At 42.4% G+C, this 21801-nt stretch overlaps 2 protein-coding genes across 2 annotated transcripts; one reads left to right on the top strand and one right to left on the bottom strand.

Annotated features, from left to right (window-relative positions):
• Window positions 1-9: 9 nt before the first annotated feature.
• rnf5 (ring finger protein 5) lies at window positions 10-7877 on the top strand. Its single transcript, XM_053446099.1, has 6 exons — window positions 10-395; window positions 4963-4981; window positions 5814-5926; window positions 6015-6072; window positions 6160-6271; window positions 6392-7877. The coding sequence occupies exons 1-6, from the start codon at window positions 163-165 to the stop codon at window positions 6508-6510; spliced, it is 654 nt and encodes a 217-aa protein (XP_053302074.1). The 5' UTR covers window positions 10-162; the 3' UTR covers window positions 6511-7877.
• slc44a4 (solute carrier family 44 member 4) lies at window positions 7003-21280 on the bottom strand. Its single transcript, XM_053446066.1, has 22 exons — window positions 21087-21280; window positions 16651-16699; window positions 16352-16425; window positions 15193-15271; window positions 14972-15071; window positions 14737-14868; window positions 14148-14208; window positions 13888-14008; window positions 13033-13116; window positions 12754-12866; window positions 12516-12638; window positions 11974-12073; window positions 11666-11758; window positions 11442-11544; window positions 11038-11297; window positions 10534-10628; window positions 10325-10428; window positions 10024-10097; window positions 9873-9943; window positions 9581-9675; window positions 9393-9477; window positions 7003-9010 (listed from the first exon to the last, which is right to left on the bottom strand). The coding sequence occupies exons 1-22, from the start codon at window positions 21124-21126 to the stop codon at window positions 8892-8894; spliced, it is 2175 nt and encodes a 724-aa protein (XP_053302041.1). The 5' UTR covers window positions 21127-21280; the 3' UTR covers window positions 7003-8891.
• Window positions 21281-21801: the final 521 nt, after the last annotated feature.

Here is a 21801-nt window from a genome sequence, read left to right as displayed (position 1 = left end):
AAGTCTTGTTTCGGGGTAGATCTGCAGCAGCAGCGCCTCCGATCGCTCCGGTGACACTTGTCGTTGCCTCGGATCAAGCGTCAGCTCCTGTCGGCTCGGGCCCGTGTGTGTTGGCTCAGGTCGGTGCTTTACCTTCCGTGGTTTGCGTGCACGCTGAACATTATGGCGGCCGCGGATCCCCGGTCCTCGAGTGACGGCGGGCCGGCCAGCAGAGCAGGATTCCCGGCCGGGGAGAGCAGCGACGGCGGCGGCGGCGGCGGCGGAGGAGGAGGAGGCGGCGGCGGTGCTAGCAGCAGCGGCGGGGAGGGAGAACGGGAGCGGGCCACCTTCGAGTGCAACATATGTCTGGACACTGCCCGGGACGCTGTCATCAGTATGTGCGGCCACTTGTTCTGGTACGAGCCGGGGAAAGGGGGCCGCTGGATGGGGGTGGTTGTTTGTGTTCGGCACCGAGGGACCCGGGTGTTGTTTAGCCGTGTGATCGGCCTCCTTCTGCCGTCACTTGGACTCATCCATCTAATCGGTCTGAATACAGACTAACGCAAACAGATTAAGTTAAACAACTCACAGCACATGATCAATACAAACTTAACCTGTTAATCTAACCTGTGTGTGGGGGGGGGGCAAGGCAAGGGGGTCGAATGGAGGCTGGTCACATTTAACATCACATGAGATCTGCTCTGGTGTTGTGAGGAATTTAATGACCCAGGTCACCCTGTCTGAAGTAGGTCAGAGGTCACGGCTGCAGACACACACACACACACACACACACACACACACACACACACACACACACACACATTAATCGTCCTGTTCCAGGGTGTTGATCATTTGCAGCTCACTCTTCTTCTCTCACAGCAGCGACTCCTCTCCAGACAGGTTGTTTCCAGGTTTGCAGAACAGCAGAAACTATTAGTTTGATAAATTCATTGCTTATAAAAAAAGCACTAAATGATCTTTGGTGTCTCAGATGTGAGGAAATCTGAAGATCTCCCATTGGGAACTGGGAACTTGTGATATTTGAATCAAAACATCACCAGGTTAATTAAAAATGAGAATAATAGCTCTGAGGATAATTCACCTCACAATGTTAAAGAAATTAGACACATTTTTTGGATCTGCCTCCTGATTTAATAGGTTCCCTGATGCATAACCAGCCAAGTTTCGTGGAAATCTGTCCAGTAGTGTTTTAGTTAACCTGCAAACTTACTTAGAAACGAGACACTGCCAAATGTTTGAGCTGGTTCAGTGATCCTACAGTTTTCTCCTGGGCAGTGCTGCCTTGTTTATTTTTCAACAAAAAAGAATCTGTCCCGCTCATTAGTCAAACAGGTGAATCAATAATGAACCTAACAGCTCTGTGAAACCTGAGGCCGCTCTCAACCTGGGATTCTACTCCTTTCTCTTATCGGGGGTGTTGATGAGGTCTTGCGCAAACCTCAACCTTCAAACCACTTTGTGTTGAGAACGTACACAGGACGTGTGTGTGTGTGTGGTTTGTGTGTGTGTGTGTGTCATTGATGAGTCGGGGGTGTGGACTGGTGGCCGTGTTCGTTCCCAGGTCGAGGTTAACGTGAGATCAGGGCCAAGCACGTGTGAGAGACTGGAGTCAAACCAGTAAACGTCAGTAGTGAGAGTCACAACAGGCTTTGTTGCACTCGCACAGGAGAAGATGTAAGTGAATCGGTTGTTGGCACACAACAACAGTTTAAAATGACAATGGTCCGAGTGGGTGTGGACCAGAGACTGTAAATAAAGATGGCCGACGCCTCTCCTCTCCCTTTCACCTTCTAGAGATGAAGCCGGGGGGGGATCGAGTCGCTTTGGCTTCACTCTTGGAAGCTGTCATGTCGTCCATCTTTATATACAGTCTATATTCAAGAACCTGCTATTTATAGGCCGGGAGGAAATACTCCTGCTACCTTCTAGTGTCATTTGTAATCAGTTTTCTATTTTGGGTGCTATTAACATTTATTCAAAGGATAATTTCTGTTTAGCAAGACCCAGAAGAAGCATAAGAGCATAAAACTAATATTCAATCAGATTTTATTTGGAAATAATCTTGTAACCTTTGGGTTGTTTTTTGTCTTAAATGTGAAACTTTTGAAAAATAAGCACTTAGGTCCACATAATGTTTCTTTCAATGATTGTTCTGCGGGAACAGGCGGTTTTAAGGGTTATTGTCGGCTCTCAAGGAATCTCAAGTTGAAATCTTGCAGAGAAGAATGAAAGGAATGAGGGAGAGGAGGAGGAGAAGACAAGTGGCTCGACTTGAAGTGTTAAACCACAGAAATGAACTGTTATAAAATGTGTTCTCCACCAAGTGTTTCACTCCCACATGGAATTTGACTTTTTGTTTCTCGGTAAAACTTCATCTCCCCTGTGCGTGAATCACAATCTTGTCTGGTTATGTTTTCCTGGTTTTGTTAAGAATGGTTAAGAGAAGTTGTGCGTTTCTGTTGAAATCCTCTTGCCCTCACGCGTGCTGTTGCTACACAACCATACATTGAAGCTCCCTCGTTAGGGGCTGATGTAATGAGGTCGCCGTGTTGCCCAGGTTTCATGTGATGAAACCCTGATGATGAAATTGTTGGCAAGAGAGAGAAGGGTCGAAGTGTCAGTTCACCTGCTGCTTCACATTCTCAACTTAATTAGAAAAATGTACAGGAATAAATATGAAATACAATACATTTTTAATCCCAGTACGTAAGAGGCTGCCATGTATAACTGAACGTAACACAACTGGACATTTTCCCAGAGTTCATGTCTTTTAATAGATTTATCAACGGTTTAATAGAGTGTAGAGTCCGGAGGGAGGATTTGTGTGGAAGAGACATTAATGTGACTTTCATACTTTGAGGTTAATGAGTGTGTGACATCTTCACAATCCTCCGGAGCAGACCTGTGTGTGTCGGACGCACAGAGGCTGCAGCTGATGATTCTTCACCAGGAGCAAAATGACATTGTTCATGACCAGACTGTAAGAAAGAGACAGCTCGACCAAATGGAAACAAACGGTTATGAAAACAGTTGATGACTTATTATTGTTTATCACATTTAACCACAGCTCACGGTCTTCATCAGCCAAATCCACACGACACAGACGTTATGAGCTTTGCCACATTTCCGAGCCGTCGTTATCTCGTGACCGTTTGTTCAGACTTGGGTCACGTGACGACACATGAGCAACAGCAGTCATCGAGGGCCGGGCTGTAAAACCATATCAATAATTATCACAATCAAATTTGTATCTATTTCATAGAAACATAAAAAATAAGGTGTTAAACACAATTGTTCAAACTCATGTGACATTTATCCAGATAATTATCTGTATGGATTGATTCTATCTGGATCTTTCAGCCATATCGTCCCTGTGAGCCAGTTCTGAACCTCACCTGCGACTGGTGAAGTTTGACCCTTTAAAACTACATGAAAAATGTCCCTGAAGAACTGAGGACAAAACGTCCACACCTCTCTGCTGTTGACATTTCAGATAAGTGTGCTCCACGGCCGTCTGTCTGTAAAACATTTACACTTAAACGTCAGTAGGGAGATGATAGTATAATATTAAGGGTGAGACTCGGGGGGGGGGGGGGGTCGAATCTGTGATAACGCTAAGGAGGCGTGCACGGCTCGCCGCAGTCGGGTTGAGCTTAACAGCGCTCGAGCCACTAATTGGAAACTAAGCAGTTGTGTTCAGGTCACAGGAGCCGTGATGGACGTGTGGACACATGTTTAATCCGAGCTGAATGTGTTTCGTTAACTTAGGCCCTGCGCTTTGTCCGGCTCTTTGAATCCACAGGAATGTCATTCTCTGATAGATGCTGTCACGCTGTACAGCCTGAAATGTGTGTGTTCTTGGCACTACTAACGGGGGGGGGGGTGTGTGTGTGTGTGTGTCACAGCCCTGCAGATTGTCATGAGGTGGTGTTTTGCCGCTCGGCTGGTTATTTTGCGTTTTGCGTGTGTGTGAGAAACGAGTCGCGCCTGTTCCTCTGCATCACCTGTTCTGCAGCAGGAGAAGAAGAAAGAGGCGAAGTCAAAGATTACACTCTTGAATGGAAAATCTGAAATTGTCAATCTCGGAAGTTACACAAACCATTTATGGATTTAATCCTTTTCAGACAAAAAACACTTTCATGACAGGAACACGCTTTGTTTTATGTAGAAATGTAAACTTTACCTCAGGGCAGACGTTACAAAGCTGCAGAGTGTAACTGAGAGTAACTGACGTGGTTGGGCAAAATGAAACAGATAAAATGCAAAAGCGATTATGCGGCCATGGAATGATTGTCCTTTCATTTGGCATCGGAATAATCAGTCAAATTAATTTCCAGCAAAAACAGCTTGGAAAATGTATGGAAATACTGGAAAGAGGCGTCTAAGTGTTGTTTACATAAGTTAAGCACATTTTATTTGTGTTGTTTTCCACATTTTGACTTCAAACTTCAAACAATGGTGACGGTGTAATGGCATCTTCCCCGGAGCAAGTTAATGCACAGTTCTATAGAGAGAGCTTTCAGACTTGTATGTAAGTTCGGTTAAATTAAGAGCTATAAAACACTCCCGACATAAATGTGAGAGAAGTTAACTCATCCGGAACCAATGTAGTTTCATTTTCGGTAAAAAATTCTATAGGTCTAGGAAGCAGGACTATTCCCTGTGTCGTTGTCCGTCTCCTGTGTTTCCGCCACCTCCCACAATGCAGCAGCAGCTTGGCCGGGCCCTGCGGCCGCTCAGGCAACAGATGGAGCCAATTACTAGAAACGATGGGGAGCAGGAATCAGATTAATCAGCCACTGGTGATTCTAACCAGGTGGACTGTGGAGTGATGATGGGGAAAATCTGACACCGAGAGATTTCTGTTGTATCCTCTGAGATTCATTTAATTTAGCTACTGAGCTGACATTTGAAGAGAATGTAAATTAATCTTTCCTCTTTGTCTCTTTGTCTCTTCTGCAGCTGGCACTGTCTTCATCAAGTGAGTATCCCCTCTCTTATTCTTCTTCTTTGCACATTTCATTAAAGGAGGCACATTCTGCTCATATTCAGGTTCATGACTTCAATTTAGGATTTTACTTGGAAAGGTTTCAATACTCTAATGTTCAGAAAACTCATAAGTATCCTCAAACTGTCCATTGCTGCAGCTCCTCTCTTCAGCCTCTGTCTGAAACACTTTTAATGCCCCCTCCTGATAAAGCCCAGCCTGCTCTGACTGGTTAGTTTTGCCCACTCTGTTCTGATTGGTCATCCGCTTGCAGGACATGAAGGAAACTTCAACCTCTGCTCTCGCGTTAGGGCACGGCCCCACATACACAAACACAAAGAGAATACTGCAGGTCAATTGCAGACTCAGGGTCTGTCAGTAGGTTGTTGCAGAGTCGACCCCTCGAGCTCAATTAACTGGAGTGTAACCCGAGGGACGTGATGTAAGCGCGGCGCAAGAAACCGCACCTGTCAGCTGATTTACTGCAGCTTAAACATGCTAATGTACTTAATACCTGTTTACCACAGCTCCCTCGGCTCCTCGGCCCTGAGCCCAGGGGAGCTGCACTTTGCTCTGTGAGGCAACAGCAGAAGCACTGTGTAGATTCACGTTTACATTAAATGTCATTATAAAAGATCTCGGTGCTCATCCATGTTAGTGGATGGGACATGGGCCAAACTAAAAAGTGCATGAGACGTTTTCTGTAATTTTAGGTATCTCTCATCACACACTGGTGTACTGACAGTAAAGCTCGGTTTCCTGAAGGAACTTTAATAGAAAGAGGTCGATCAGATCTGTGTTCTAAACCTTTTGTCTTTTCTCTCAGTGGCTGGAGACGAGGCCCAACCGGCAGCAGTGTCCTGTGTGTAAAGCCGGTATCAGCAGAGAGAAAGTGATCCCGCTGTACGGCAGAGGGAGCTCCAGCCAGGAGGACCCCAGGTACACGGAGAACATTGTTTCCTCTCTGTGTTCACGTGCCACCTCTGATGGTTTCTATGTGATTGAACCGTTTTCTGTCGTCGCTCAGGTTGAAAACTCCACCTCGGCCTCAGGGACAGAGAACAGAGCCAGAGAGCAGAGGGGGGGTGAGTCGGAGTCTCTTCACTGATGATTTCCTACAGAAGTGAATCAAGACGTTTCTTAATGCTCATAAATACATTATCTTTGCACAGATGTTCCAGGGGTTCGGGGACACTGGCTTTCACATGTCGTTTGGCATTGGTGCTTTCCCCTTTGGCTTCTTCACCACAGTCTTCAACACCAACGACCCCTTTCAGAGAGCAGGTAAACGCACCAGCTTGTGGCTACGTGAGACAATTGCTGTTTCTTCCTTTTTTTATTTTCCTTTTGGCCCAGATGCAAACTCAGGGCAGTAAATTCATCCTTCTTCTTCTCTTCCATCAGATCCGTACACAGGTGAACAGCCAGCCAACGGGAACCTCAACAATGGCAATAACAACTGGCAAGACTCCCTCTTCCTGTTCGTGGCCATCTTCTTCTTCTTCTGGCTGCTGAGCGTGTGATGAAGAGAGGATGGATGGATGGATGGACAGAAGAGTGGATCATGGGAGAGAGGAGTGCAACAATTACAAAACTAACACTTAGCTTGAACCACAAACACACACCCACACACATACTTGTGTCATTTTCTAGCAGGTGTTGAACTTGGAGGAGAGTGTAGCAGTGTGTTTGATCCCAAAATGAGACGACAACTACGGAAAATTAGTTTTTCTCCTCCTGGAAAAGGTGAATTTGTTTAAGGAGCTCGGTCTCAACCACCTGCTTCTTATATAGTTTATGCAAGAAACCCCAAAATCAATCATGTGAGCCCTCTCTCTCCACACACACCCGTAGATATATGCACATAGAACAGTAAAGTTGGACACTAAGGGACAGTATTACGTGACCAGAGTGAGTTATGGAAAGTTTTTCTTTGTGTGTGTGTTAAACTCACACAGCTGGGGGTGGGGGGGGATTGGGGAAAAGTAAAGTTAGTGATTCATTGTTTTGGTTCGAATCCCTTTCCGTTTCTCACTCCCTAAAAGGCCAAAGAGTCGCGCATCAGTCGCACACGACGTCAGAGGGGGAAAAGTAAAATTGGATCGTGACGTGAACGAGTTCTAGCATTTGCGACCTGCTCTTAAAAAAATCATACTGACAAGAAATAATAGCACAGATGGATGGATGCATTTTTTATATACTTATGTCTTAACAAAAAACAAATAAAACTGCCATTGCACTGTGAAGTCATTTGTAGTTGAAGCTGTCTTAAAGTCCGGAGAGCCCCGGTGCTCGACCACGTGCTGCTCCTCTCCCCACAGAGCTGTGAGCACAGGGGTGTGTTTACCGACCGAGAGCAAGTCTGGGATATTTTTTTTATTTTACATTTTTTTTGCATCTATTTGAGCGACTGTAAAACAAATCTGACAGGAGAGAAAAGCAGTGGATAGTGAAGTAGTTTGATGAGAAGCTGCACATGACAGCAAGAAGAAGAAGAAGAAGAGGAGTCAGTGTGAGAAATAGGGAGAAACCATTCAACGAGTCGTGGAGGTGAAAGTTCAGTTAACTAAGCCCCAGTGGGATTCTAATATGTAAAACACTTCTGTCACACTTAGTTATTATGATTTTTCTCTGACTGTTTGTGTCCGAGTGAGTGTGTGTACATTATATATTTGTATATATGAATATTGTAAATGCTGTTTTTACGTGTTATGACTGGACACCCAGCCACGGGGGGGGCGGCGAGACGTGCGAATGGGTCTCAAGATGCTTTTGTAAAGCGAGAAATCATCTGGCTCCATAACTCCTCTGTTTTATTGGAAAATAAAATGAAAAAAGTAATAAAAAAAAACTGTTCTCTCAAAATGTTTAATAAATGTTAATGACAAGAGCGGAAAAAAAGTTTGTGCCTCCCAGTCAATGTGAGAATGGTTCGGTCCAGTGGTTCTCTTGTATTTCACAGTGTACATCAAAATGAAGAGTCATCAAGAAGAGCTGCTGCAACGAATCCACCAAACTGTTTCAGTTTCTTCATATTTTATAAACTATGGTCTTTTTAACTGATCTACTGGACCTGACTAATAATTTCATCTGTGACTATGAGTCAGATCCATGTTTCTCACAGGAGATCTGCTCACCAGACGTTCAGGGGGACGAGGTGGTTGCTGGTTCACTGATTTGAAACAGGGAGAACTTTTCCCATTCTGAGGTTATAAAGTCATGTAGTGTTGCTTTAATGGGACGAGATTCAGATCTGACTTTGCAAAAAGAAAAATTGATCCCACGGACGATTAAAGAATAGAAAAATCAATGCATCGAAACACATTGTGTCAAAACCTGGTGCCTACATTACCCAGAATGCAACTCCAGGCGCGAGTGAAAAAGCGCTGACGTGATGTGCAAAGGTTACAAATTATGTCATGTTTACAAATGTATATATATATTTTATTATTTTAATATGAACAATAGAACATGTTAACAAAAACGTTTGTGCTTACACAACTCTTTTTACAAATACTTAAAAATATATAAACGTGAAACAATATTTCTAAAAAGATTTTATCTGAACATATCACATGTTAAGAGTCCTCAGTAAAAGACTAAAACAAACCATCAAAGCTGTTGAATTGGGCCAACCAGTCCAGTCGGTCTAACATATCCACAGAACTATAAACTGAATCAAATTATGTTCAACATAATGAACGAAATCATGAACTGCTTAAGAAATATTTAAAATGTAAAATTAAACATTCATATGCTGAATTAAAAAGTGCAAAATCAGGAGATCAGGTCGACGATGAAGCCGCAGTGTTAAAACGTAAAGTTACAAAGTGTAAAGATCCTGAACTGATCTGGGACTCGCTGTTGATGTGGTTTCTCGAGGCCGAAGAGGAGGAAAACCTCTTCAGTCTTTCCCTTTAGCTCTCTTCGGCTCCTTGTTGGATTTGTTGAGGATCTTCATGAGGTTCTTGGACATGAAGTACGGCTTCTGTAGAGATCCGTCGTGGCGCTCCAGGTCCTCCACTGTGAGGAGGACAAGTGGAGAGATGAAACAGACCCTGACATTTTGTTTCTCGGAGAATTATTGTTAGAGTCTCGTCTATTAGCTTCACGTTAAGGCTCATTTATGGATTAGATTCGTATTCGGACCAACTGAGCCTTCTGTCATTACTCCTCTTTTGTCTGTATATGTGCACGTCAAGTCAGGGGACAGACACATTCAGTTTAATGGCCTCACGGACCAATAACTAACATTCACAACACGGCCTGTTTCCTTTTTCTTCACAATCAGCCCCCTAGTGGAAGCTTGTGGGCAGTGAAGCTTACATTGTATGATTTTTTGTACGTTTACTTTATTCCTCAGAAATATTTAAAATGTGAACATTTAGGTTTTTCTTAAACTCACAGAAGCAGAGGAAGAGTGTGTCGACAGCCATGTTGTACACACTGAAGAATCCATGGGCGATGAAGTAGCTACCGAACACCACGGTCTGAAAGAAAACACAACACAACAGGACAGGACAGGGTCAAACAAACCAAACGTGTGAGTCAAAGCAACTTTCTATTTGTCTGACGAATCTGAATTTCACTCACAATGATCGGCATCCAGTAGTAGTTGAGGGTCTCAGAGCGGAAGGTGTCGCCCGGGAGCCGAATTCGTCCGGAGAAGAAGAAGAAAGACAGAACACCTGGAAAAAAAAGAAAAAGAGAAGGAGACGTGTTATTGCTGTTTCAGTTATTCTTTCCTCTGAAGGCTTGAGTCTTCCTGCAGCTGCCGGATTATTCATATCCTGTTGATTCAGGCGAAAACGACACAAAGACTATCTTCTAGATCTGCTACACATGCTTCTATGTAGTTTTTATAACATCCTCTCCCCGTCCTTACCCACGCCTCCAACCACCAGGAGCTTCCCGAAGAACAACAGCACGTCCGTCACCTTATCGAGCACCACGACCCTGAGATGACACACAACCAGAGTCAGACAAACAGATTCTATACGGCTGTATACTGCAGTAAACATGACTCCAGCACAAACCTTATTATGTTCCTCAGGAGCAGCATGAAAGCGTTTCTGGCAGAAACACAGAAGTTTTTCCCATAAATGGCGATCTGTCGAGGAAAGAACCAATCACCTGGTGTTAGGAAACGCTCTACACGACTCAAATAATATACAATTCATTATACAGTATATGAATAAATACAGTTACAGTAGAAGGTACATTTGTGTTGTATTTTCTTTAGAGGAGAGAAAGTCATACTTAAGTTATAGAGGAGCATTTTTTTTGTTTGTCATATTACTTAAAACATGTAGAGAGGAATAATATGAGTGTGTTCACCATGATGTAAGCGTTCCTGTTGAGGAACTTGATGCACTTCTCCAGACACCAGAAGCAACACTTCATGCAGCACAATATGAAACGTGCAAATGGATTCTGCGCCCCTGGAGGACAAGGGTGGCGTCATGTTTAATCATAGTTCATAATAAATTTTGATTATCACTTGACTTCAAGCATCTACTTATTAAAACGAGGTCCGTCAGCTTTACTTTTTGTTTTGTGGTCAATATATTCCAGAAGCATCCTCACTATCTGCACCAGGGTCAGGATCAATGCTCCGAACGCCAAAGAGCCAACATGGTACCTGACATATGAAAAAAAGTTATACGACAACTTAACTTACAGAAGAAGGTAAAAAATACATTGATACAGAATCCCATAGATTTCAGTCAGAGTCTGGTTCCAAAACTGCTGTGTAAACTGTAAACTGCAGGTCTAAGGCGCCCCCTAGCAGATAGAAAGGGAACTGCAGTCAGCCATCATGTATTGTAAATTATTGTGTCTTTTTGGTGAAACATTTAAATACCTACAGGTTTTAAAACACAAACACAATCAAAGAAGTTCATATTACAGTCCAATTGCATAAATGATCCAAACAGTTTATATTGTCTGTATTCACCTTTTGTGGGATAATCAAGTCATCAGGAGAATTGGATGGGACAGCTTAGAAAACGGTGGATTGTATCTGATGTGTCGGCAGCACGTGGACCTACCTGAGGGAGCGTATGAAGCCGCCGCACACTGGGAACATTGGGATATCGTCTGGTTTGCTGAAGGCCCAGTAGTAGGAGGCGAAGGCCCCAGCCAGGGTGCACTGCCCCAGGGCGATGACGAAGTTCACACACCAGAGAAAAGCCACCGCGTTGTAGATCTGCAGGTTGAAGAGGTTCCTCTGCAAGAGACCCTCGTTGTTGTACTTGATGAAGATGCAGCTGGCTGAGGGGCATCCTGGGTAATCTGACGAGGTGAAGTTCTGAGGGCAGGAGATGGAGAAGTGAACAAATCAGAACTTCTTAGCTAAGCTGATTGGACACACACACATTTTCACAGCTATACATTTTTTTCACGAGAGGAAGATCTAGATATCATCACTTTGTCTGTTGTTCTGTTGTCTCACCTGAGGGTCACAGTTCTCTGTGCCATTCACACTCTTACAGTCACTCATTGAGGAGTTGAGAGCCACCACTTTGTAGATGGGACTTCCTGACGTGGCCAAATATCTACACACATTAGTTTGTTAAGGGAAGAACTGATACTTTTGACGATTGAGGCGATTGAATGGTGTTTTATCAACAGGCTGTACACAAATATACACACACACACACACACACTAAAGGATACAAAGCAGTGGAGCCCCAGTAAGTAACACACACCATCAGGAGGACAAAGGTGACCAGAGGGTACAGCAGTGCAGACATCATGTGACTGATCGCCCTGGGGACACACACAGCATGACGTCATACATCATCTTCAAGATACAAATCAATCTGAGGGTAATAATGATAAATAATAAATAAGTGCCAATGATTGTTGGTTCTTCTTAATATAATAAACCACTTTCCTTTAACGATTAAGTACATATTCAAGATCAAGATTAAGAGCTTGAGTTCTGAGGGACATATTCATTTAACAGATTTAGTTTCACTCACTTGCTGGACTCCTGGATGAGGGCGATGGCTATGCGGATTCTGTTTCTTAGGAAGATGAGCGTCAAGAGGATGATCGCCTCCATCACAGATACGATTATCACTGAGGAGGAGGAGGAGGAGGAGGAGGAGGAGGAGGAGGAGGAGGAGGAGGAGAATGTCCTATTTAACCACGCAACAAACTCATATGCAGTCCAACTGTGGAAAAAACCTTAAAAGTACAGCATCTTTGTTCTAATGCATATTTTTGGTATACTGTAATTTATTTCTTATTCTAAAGAAGTAAAACTAACATCTGCTGCCGTAAACATAACTTTAAAAATATGAAACTACATAAACAGTAGAGATGTAAACACCACATGCAACTGGGGCCTATACTAATGTTGGTTTTATGATTTATTTATTTAGATGTGGGATCATAACATCGCACACAGTCTCCCTCACCAATAACCATCTAGTATACTGGTATGTTTGGGGTTTTTTCACGTACAACATTAACGCCACTAAGCTTAAGTCAATTTGGATTGAGGGCATCCTGAACTCACAGAATGCCAGCCAGGTTTCTTGGACTTGTAGGTAAACGTTGAAGTTGGTGGTGAAACCGATGTCAGAGATGGTGGCGGAGATTTTCTTGTAGTTATCATACTCCCAGTAGCAGTGCCAAATCCCTACAAGACAAAGACTCCAACAACTCAGGCTTCTACAAACAGCACAACGCAGAAAAAATACATAACGCTTGAATGTGGAAAACAGTTCAAAGTTCTCCAATGTGGAGAAGTTTACCATAAGCTCCAGCTGCCAGGACTCCTACAATGAGCACCCACACCATGACTGGAGCAGTGAATCTCAGCAGCAGCAGAAAGAGCAGACTGACCAACATGGCTATGAGCAGACCACTGAGAGGAGAGAGGAGGAGAAGGAAGGTGGACAAGAGGGGGATGGACAAGTTATGCAAGGATACACAACAAGACAGGACAAATAATCTATGTCCCTTTTCTAATTTCTATTTGTGTGTTTGTCAGTAGGGGGCAGTGTGAGGTGCAGTTCTGAAAGGACACTCACATGAGGATCCACGGCCACGAGGATGCAAAGTCCTCAAAGATCCGGACACCGACTTCCCGGGCGTTGAAGCCGTCCACAATGTCCCTGATGAGACACACAAGCCGAAGTGAGCTGTGACTGTTTTCCATTCAAACAGTTCAAGTGAAAAGCAACAGAAACTAAGAAAAACTCTACAACAGATTTCAATGAAACCTGTTAAAAGCAGAGAGTGTATATGAAGATGGACGAAATGTCTTGATCTCCCCCTGGTGGCTGGCTGCAGTATAGGTCACAAGCCCCACCTCCTCCATGTTAACAGTCAAAATACACATCATATCCTATCACATATATGTCAGCTTCATTTATATATGTTCTATTTTTGGTTAAGCTACCAGATTAAATGTAGTAGTAACGAAAATGGGAGTTCAACAAAAACGTCAATACGTGATCATCACACAGTAAACAACAACATCAACTACTATAACTACTACTAAAAATGTAGTTTATCTCCCCTACAGCTCACCTGGTGACCAAAAAGATCAATATAACCCCAGACACAGGATGAGGGAGAAGAAGTTAACTACACATTAATGTACTACTACTACTACTAATACTAGTACTACTACCACAACTATTCTAACACGGCAAGTCCTAAGAAAATGCTTCACACAGCATCTGAATTACACACAGGAAGCAGGACACCTGGGAGCAACTACATCCAGCGGCTACACTACAGGGAATCATCACAACTCACGAAGCTACTGACCGTGCGCTGGTGATGAGGAGAAGAAAGTAACAGGGTTATTTTACGAGTTATTGAAGTGCAGAAGTAATTTTGTATTCAATATGAAGAGGTCTGGATCCGATGCATCTTACCCAGTGCCGTTCTTGATGAGGTTGATAGTGTCGTTAACTGAGGAGGGCAAACCTGGAATATCTGAAAATTCCCCAGAGATATTGGCCAGTTTGGTGATATCAGGCAAACACCTTCCAAGAACTAAGGGTGGAGAAAACAATCAAAAACTTCAATCAGTGGTTATGATTATGAATCATCATTAGATCTCAAATTTAGCAGCAGCTAATAGACTAAAATAAAAAGTGTTTTCATTTTAGTGTGTGTGAGCAGATGCAATCACCAGAGGTTGTAGGCATGTAGAAGTAGGGACACAGCTCCTTCTCCACGATGGCTTGAACACTCTGTAAAAATGTTAAATCATCATGTTAAAATTATCAGCTTTTATTTCAGGAACAAAAAAAAACATCTATATAACGTTTGGTGAGTGGGAACAATCTCCTGTGATATTTGTGTTACTGTCTAATCAAGTTCAAGAGTAAAACTGAACAGTGGCTCAGTTAAAAAGACCTAGAAGTCATTAAAAAAACGCAGTTATCTCCAATATTTAGCAGGAAACTTTTAAATATTAAGAATTTTAAGCAGAATTTGGTGGATTTATTACAGCAGCAGCTCTTATGATTCAGGAAGCCGGGGATCATGGGTAATATCCACCACTCAGTTGTGTTTGAGTTCAGTGAGTGGGACTCTGCATCCAGAGCAGCTGTCAACACACTCATCGGATTTTCTCAACATGAAAACCACAGATTAAATCTGACTAAATCTACAAGTGAGGCAGCAGGGGGCGCTGTTACTCAGTACGAGTCACACAGAGTTGCTTTAAGGACTTTTCAGAGACACAGACTGTAGGACGGCAGCAGAATGGGACTCACCAGGTCAGTATTTGCCAGATCTAAAGATGGCACACAGGGGCTCTGACTAAAGACAGTCGCTGGTTGTACACCTGGAAGATACGACTCAACCCCCACAGCCCAGAAGCCGGAGGGACATTTCTCCACACAAACCTACGTGCAAAGACAAAAAAAAACATTATTTCTGCCACACTGGAATAGACCAGTAAATTGTTCATTGTAATTTAAAACTTGAAAAGCCAGTAGAATCCTCTACCTGTGTGGTTGGACACTGGAAACCATTGAGAGCAGTTGCCATGACATTGAGAGATGTGGCACAATTGAGGATGTTAAAGTAGAACAAGTTGGGTTTGTCTCTAAAGGGGGAACACAGAGTCAGTTTGATTTAAAAATCCAGACAAAGGCATATTTATTCCATCTAATATATGTAAAAAAAAACTGAAATCATATGAAAAGATAAGAGCGGGATTTAATTACTTATTTGGCCCGATGCCACAGAACCACCCCGTGGAGTTCCTGGGGTAAAGAACGTGCCTGGGGTCGCCATAGAGCCAAGCTGATAAAGACAGAAAACATACAAGTGTAAACAGTGATAAGAAGATAAAGAACAAAACTGACATAAAAGAACGAAACTCTGGGAACTTCTCACTGTACTGTAGCGGAAATACAATTACATGTTTGTCCACTTGCATTTCATTTTAATTCAATGTATCAGTTAAAAAAAACACTTTATTTTATCTTCTAAATATTATTCTGATATTTGTATCACACGTTATCAACATTTTAACTAAAAATAAACAGTATAATTTCCATTGGTTGGTAAACTGTTGCCAAATGTTTAACTTTTTGTCAAAATAAAGAATGTGACACAAATATTTGCAGTTTAAATATAGTTAATAACTATTCTGTTCACACAATTTGATGCAACACTGACAATTCACAGTGTTAAATCATATAAAACCACATCTCAGTCTGACCACAAGAGGGCACAACAAGTGACACTTCTTGTTTCTATGCAGTTTGGTTTACATACAACTGTTGCTCTGTGCAGTGGACACAAGCCTCTGTCACATTAAAGTGATATATCACGCAGTAGGTTTGGTTACCTATCTATTTCCTCATGCAACAGACACATTTATTTATAACATTTGCTAACAAGGAATAAATCCAGAACCTCAGTAGATTCCTCCACTCAACCACAGCTAATCCACCTCAGCCGGCCGGTGGTTTAGATCGACCTCCACAAGAGGAAATAGCTGATTGTTACTCTTTCACTCTTCCACATTACTGCGCCGCCTATCAGCCGTCTGTTGACCCAAGATAAGAGCCAGTGCTCCGAGTGCTGGAATGACTTTGATAACAAGGCAATAAAGAGAAAATCAGCTGTTTGTACACAACTCACAGCAGTGACGGCTTTCATTCAATTAAAGACACGGATGTAGGAACTTGAAACCTGCAATCTGCTCAACATGTTAAATTGACATATTTCAATTCTGAGTACAGGGATTGGGAGAAAGACAAAGAGGGGGAGAAGTTTGAGGTCAAAGAAAGACAAACTGTTGTTGTCTGAGGTTTTAATGGAGCAACCGGATTTGTAAACAACAAATCTTGTTTCCCTAAATACTGAGTGTCTTACCTAATATCCCGACCGCTATGTAGCCGAGGAGGACGACCATGAACAGGACGCAGCAGATGATGTCGGTGCATCCTCTGATGGAGACAAACAGAGACAGCAGCAGGTGTCAGTGAGCGGCCTGAGCTTTGCATGGAGGTTTGCCTCGGGGGGCGACAAACGTGATTCCATCAGTCAACAGAGATTTAGCAAACACAATGTGGAGCTGTGGAAACTCAAAGACAGAAACCAGTGCATCAGAAATCCCGGAGCCAGAAGGATTTGGGATTGATTTGGGCGAGTGGCCAACGAGGCTCGCTCACCTTTTCTGAATGGGTCCATTGAAGCCCGGGTCAAACTGTGCAGGTTCTCCTGGGGGAGGGAAAAGAAAAAACTTTATTCAGACTCATAAAACTATTTTAATAGCAACCATACCTGTGACCTTGACTGACTAGGGGTGTGACATAAATAGGTAACTTCCTTGTTTGTTTTTTTATATTGTCAAGGACACATAAGTTAATCTTCTGGCTTTGCTTTTCCTGAAATTTACCCTAAAGAAAAGGATAGATATGTTACTGGTATTAAATCAAAAATGTAAAACTTCAGGAAACTAGAGACTCCTTTACATTTTGAATAAAAAAGAACTACGTGAAACATCTGTCAAAAAAGACAGGCTGCTGCTGTTTATAAGCAATGAAGGATCTTCTTTGGGTTAATGAACAGTGTGATTGAATGATAAGACATTTTTTAGAGAAGGAGTCATGTATGTTTTTATGGGTTGGCTGCTCACCGGAGCTTTACAATATAATAAGTATGTCAGAGGCGGCTACATTACAGGAAAGAAATGACTCCCTATTGCTCTATCCAATGCTCCCACCACAGAACAGGTTTAATCAGGTGCAGATTTGCATAATGATCTCCATGTATCTGACCTCAACACACGTGCACTGTGGTGATTCAGTGGCCGTGGTGGAGATGTGCGTTCTCTGAGTGACGGCGGTACAGAGGAGGCGAGTGGAGGAGCTGGATTTCACTGGTAGCTCTGTGATATTTGAATGAAATTTGAATTCGAAGAATTGCCTTTTGGATGAAGGAGAGAGACACAAATTGGAAAAAAAACTGTGTGCCAATTAGAAAACCTTGTTAGAAGAGATTCTCAACTGACAACATTCCTGCTGTCGGAGCTTTGAGGTTCAATCTGCCTCCTTTCCATTAACCCCGACAGACAGGAAGAACACAGCAGAATCAATCACATCAAACAGAAATCTGACAATTCTGATTTACGTCCACAAACGCTTCTGCTACTTTTCAAGATTCAAGATTCAAGATTGTTTATTATCAAATGCACAACAATAACATTAAGCAGTTGCTGGCAGTGAAATGCTTGAGTCACAGGCTCTCTTCTTGCAATGCTCAAGTAATTACAACCTAAAAAATAAAATAGAAATAGTATAAAATAGAATAAAATAGAATATCAAGATTTAAAATAGAAAATAAAGTATATATATATAAATATATATATATATAAACAGCTGAAGCGAAAATACAACAACAATAGTGCAATTTGTGCAATATGCAAATATGTCACGGTTCTAGTTTGCTGGAGTTATTGCCGTTCAGAGGAGTTTAAAAGTTGTATGGCCTGGGGGATGAAACTGTCTCTGAGCCTGGTTGGTTTGAGTTTGTCAAATCCTTGTACATGGTAAATGTGTTTTATGTACTTGTGATTATTCTGTGGATCTAGAGGTGGTAAAGTCTATGAATACAGTTTCTCACTTATGTTGAATGGTACAGCAACACCTTGGCATTGGCTCTTCAGTACGACGAGAGGAAAATAATATTTATTCCATATTTGGAACGTGCTCCGGTCATTTGATTGGTTCACAGAAACGCACATTTATCCAGGCAGCTCACCGACTATAATCATTTCTCACTGAGGCTGAAAGCGGAGTTATCTGGACCGGCTGTAATTTGAATAAGAGCAAATGGAAGCTGTGTCAACACTGCGAGCCGACTCTCACATCAGGATACAAACAGGATGCAGAGAGTCGGTGTCTCACACAGTCCCACATGCAGGCTGGTAAACAAACGCAGCAGCGAAGAACTAAGACACAGATCAAACCAGACTCTGGTTACATGGAGCAGTGGTGCAGTAGGAGAATTGGATGTTTGTATAAAAAGTGGTTAATTTGGAGGAGAGGAGGAGCCAGTGGACAGAGCCACAAGGAAGTAGGAATTATAAAACAACAACCTGACCAGAGACATGTCATGCCGCCAGTGTCAGATTTCAGCTCTGCTAGGAAACCGCTGTAAAAAATGTCTCACTGTGCAGGACACATAAAGGACTTGTCTGTTTTTTATGCTCTCATCAAAAGTTGCTAAACCTTTAAACCTTGAACCCCACAAAGGTTTGCTTTTTTATTACTGGGATTTGCAAGAAATCCTACATGACAGTGTGTGTGTGGGGGGGGGGGGGGGGGGGGGGTGAGGGTCATCAGGTGACCTTGGCTACAGAGGAGGGACACAGGAGAGGAAACAGGTTTTTCTTTTGTCCGAGTCATTTGTGACAAAAAGCAGAGAAACAGGTCCAAGATTGAAAAACGTAAGGGATCGAATATTGTGCAGACTGTGAGATTTATAGAGCAACCACACCCAATACCATACGTCTGTAAAAAGAAATGACAACCTAGTTAATTAGTACTGAAGCAAAGAAATAAAGACAGTCGTTTAAAATATATGAGGGTAAGGAGCACATTCATTCAGTGAGTGATCTGACTCCTGAAGCTGTTCTTTGACTCCTGACTACTTTTTGTGTTTAACATGTCAACAGGCCTGACAGCAGCAGAAAGAATCTCTTATCACTGTAAACATTTAGATAACACAGAGCTGCAACTAAAGTTAAAAATGTTACTAAGACCATTTCATTCTCAGGACGGTGTTTTCAAAATCACCTAAACCAAAATATTTAGTTTATGAGCGCATGTAACACAAAGAAAAAGCAACAACCAGGAAAAGTTTGTCAAAAGCCGCTCGACAAACATTAGCTGAATCATCTCTTAATGTCTGTTCATGTATTCATTAAACTGTCCACCAGTTCCAGTGCTTTATACGTTAGCTTTATTAACAAGCCTGTGTTTTAAAAAACAGACTCTGATGCCTGAAGCAGCTTTTTACCAAATTCTCTGGTCAATGATTTGCTGCAACACACAACCTCAGTGGTTTCCTGATGCTCAGTGTCGACACTAACTAATCAAACAGGAAAAACAAAAGGTTGGAAATGTGTAACTGCTCCAAACATGCGTCATCAAAGCCTTGTCGTTCATAAGAAGGATTTTGACTTCCTCCTGAAGGCTGGTGGAGAGGAAGCAGATTCCTAATTAGACAACATGGTGATGCAGTAAAAGGAGAACGTGAATTTAAGTACAAAAAGAACAACGGTTCAGTTGTCACAGTTTGGCCACGATTAGCAAACAGTCCGCTCTGACATCTGTCCTCGCCCTGTTTCCGAGGAGTTTACAGAAGTTATTTGAGCCGACTTGATATTTACTCCCAGGGAGGGTTTGTTATCTGTCGCCTTGTGAAACCTCCCAGACGGTCAATAGACTTCATCGATACACAAACAGCTCAGAGAGTAAACAGGGATCTGCTGTACACACAACACTAAATCTTCACAGTAGCATCTGAAACGTCTCAGCATCACGAGGGGCATCGGTCACAGAACTACACGTGTCTCCTCACAGGGGAAGTGACCTGTTCCACATGTTACTGGTGTTCTCTAAACCCAGTGGGAAACTTGTACTTATACCAGCATGATGTGAAATAAGAAGTAATCTGTGTATATCACATCAGCAACTATTCAAGCCTCGGGGATTCTGGGGAATAACTGATTTACCCAAAATCAATCAGCAACTATTCAGATAATCATTAAAGTGATGTACAAAGAAAAAAAAAGCTTTCCTGCAGGTTTTTTGTCTGATGAATAGAACAAACTTCAAACCTCCTGACACTGGAAAACAAAAATATTCATATTTAACAAAAAATGAAATGATTGAAAATGATAAAACCAATGTGAACATAAGAAAATATCAATCGTTACCATCTTCTGTCAGTGTCATTGTCTTTTGGGACGTTCATTTAGAGGTGAGGGGTATTCAGCTGCAGGACGCAACTCCACCTCTAGGTGTCACTAAATTCTACACACTGAACCTTTAAATACGTGTAAAATGGAAAAAACGAATGGATGATGAAGATACTTGACTTTGTACCTGAGGCCAGTGACTCGTTGTTAATCTACTATCTCCAACTGCGCCCATTTTTATTTGTGGTTATTGTCATTTTCGCGTCTCTGTGATGTAAAATAAATTGCTAACATAAAACCAGTGGGCGTAATCACTGTAGATGCAAATAAGCTGGTTATTACATGAATTGTGTTGGGATACTTAATAAATGATATACTGATTATAGATTTCCTTAATATGTTATGACTTGGCGCTTAAAATTGAACTGAATTGAATCTTTTATTTTAGCCATGGACTCTTTGTAACCGTGTTTAAATCGAGTTAAAATGACTTAGCATTAAATTCAATTAAATGTGGGCTAACGTAGCCATGACAGTTAACCCTAAAGAACACTTTAAATCAAACATCAACACAAACAACAACACAGTTCTTCTGAAAACACTCAAAGTGGAACAACACAGAGATTTAGTTGTGAGTTAGTTGTGTTGTGTTGTTGTTTCCGAGGTCACTGGGGAACTCACCGTATTCTGGCTCCGGGCTCTTCTCCTGTTTCTTGCCCATGTCGCCTCCACCTGTTTTCCTCCGTCAGCTCCACGGACCACGCGTCGCTTCACACCTTCAGACTGAAGACGAGTCCGCAGCGAACTCCTGATGCCTCGCGACGATCTGCGCGAGCATCGTAACTAAGGGAGGAGAGAGAAAATCTTTCTGCTTCACACCCGACGCGCGTTTCTAGGCAGTGACGTCACCCGCGCACCTATACCTGCCGAGGGACGCGCACCTGAACCAGCGCGCGCCGTCTCAGAGATCGTCCCCGCGGCGAGAGGAGTCACTCGTGGATGAAATGTCGATGTTCACGAGGGAGGACAGTGTGTTTTACCCCCCAAAACACTGAGGTCTAGTATAAATACTACCTTGTAATACTTGCCAACATACCACCAACAGTATTTCTTACTTTTTCTCCTTTTGTTTTTGCTTTCTGAATATTTTGGAGGATGGTGTGAGGAAGTCTGTGAACCACTAATTCCATTGCCAGCAACTGCTGTATGTAATTGTAATATCAAAGACACTTATATATATATACTCAAGTTTGAATTTATTTGTCATATGCAAATGAACACAGAGTCGTAAGTATAATGAAAAAGGTTTCGGCAAGAAGGAACCACTCAGCTCCACATTGCAACTTAGTATAAAGAAGTCAAATTCAATAGAAAAGTAAAACTATATACAACCAAA

Source organism: Pleuronectes platessa, chromosome 18, assembly GCF_947347685.1.
Source record: "Pleuronectes platessa chromosome 18, fPlePla1.1, whole genome shotgun sequence".
Taxonomy (NCBI): Eukaryota; Metazoa; Chordata; class Actinopteri; order Pleuronectiformes; family Pleuronectidae; genus Pleuronectes; species Pleuronectes platessa.
This window is presented reverse-complemented; position numbering and strand designations above follow the sequence as displayed.

Bases quoted from the DNA above. Each gene is read 5' to 3' on its own strand.
- rnf5 (XM_053446099.1), top strand. From the start codon at position 163: ATGGCGGCCGCGGATCCCCGGTCCTCGAGTGACGGCGGGCCGGCCAGC. The intron at 5,927-6,014 runs GTACACGGAGAA...GTCGTCGCTCAG, and splicing joins TCCAGCCAGGAGGACCCCAG to GTTGAAAACTCCACCTCGGC. The intron at 6,272-6,391 runs GTAAACGCACCA...CTCTTCCATCAG, and splicing joins CGACCCCTTTCAGAGAGCAG to ATCCGTACACAGGTGAACAG.
- slc44a4 (XM_053446066.1), bottom strand. From the start codon at position 21,126: ATGGGCAAGAAACAGGAGAAGAGCCCGGAGCCAGAATACG. The intron at 16,426-16,650 runs GTGAGCGAGCCT...TGTCTCCATCAG, and splicing joins AATGGACCCATTCAGAAAAG to AGGATGCACCGACATCATCT. The intron at 14,869-14,971 runs GTAGAGGATTCT...CTTTGCACGTAG, and splicing joins TCCAGTGTCCAACCACACAG to GTTTGTGTGGAGAAATGTCC.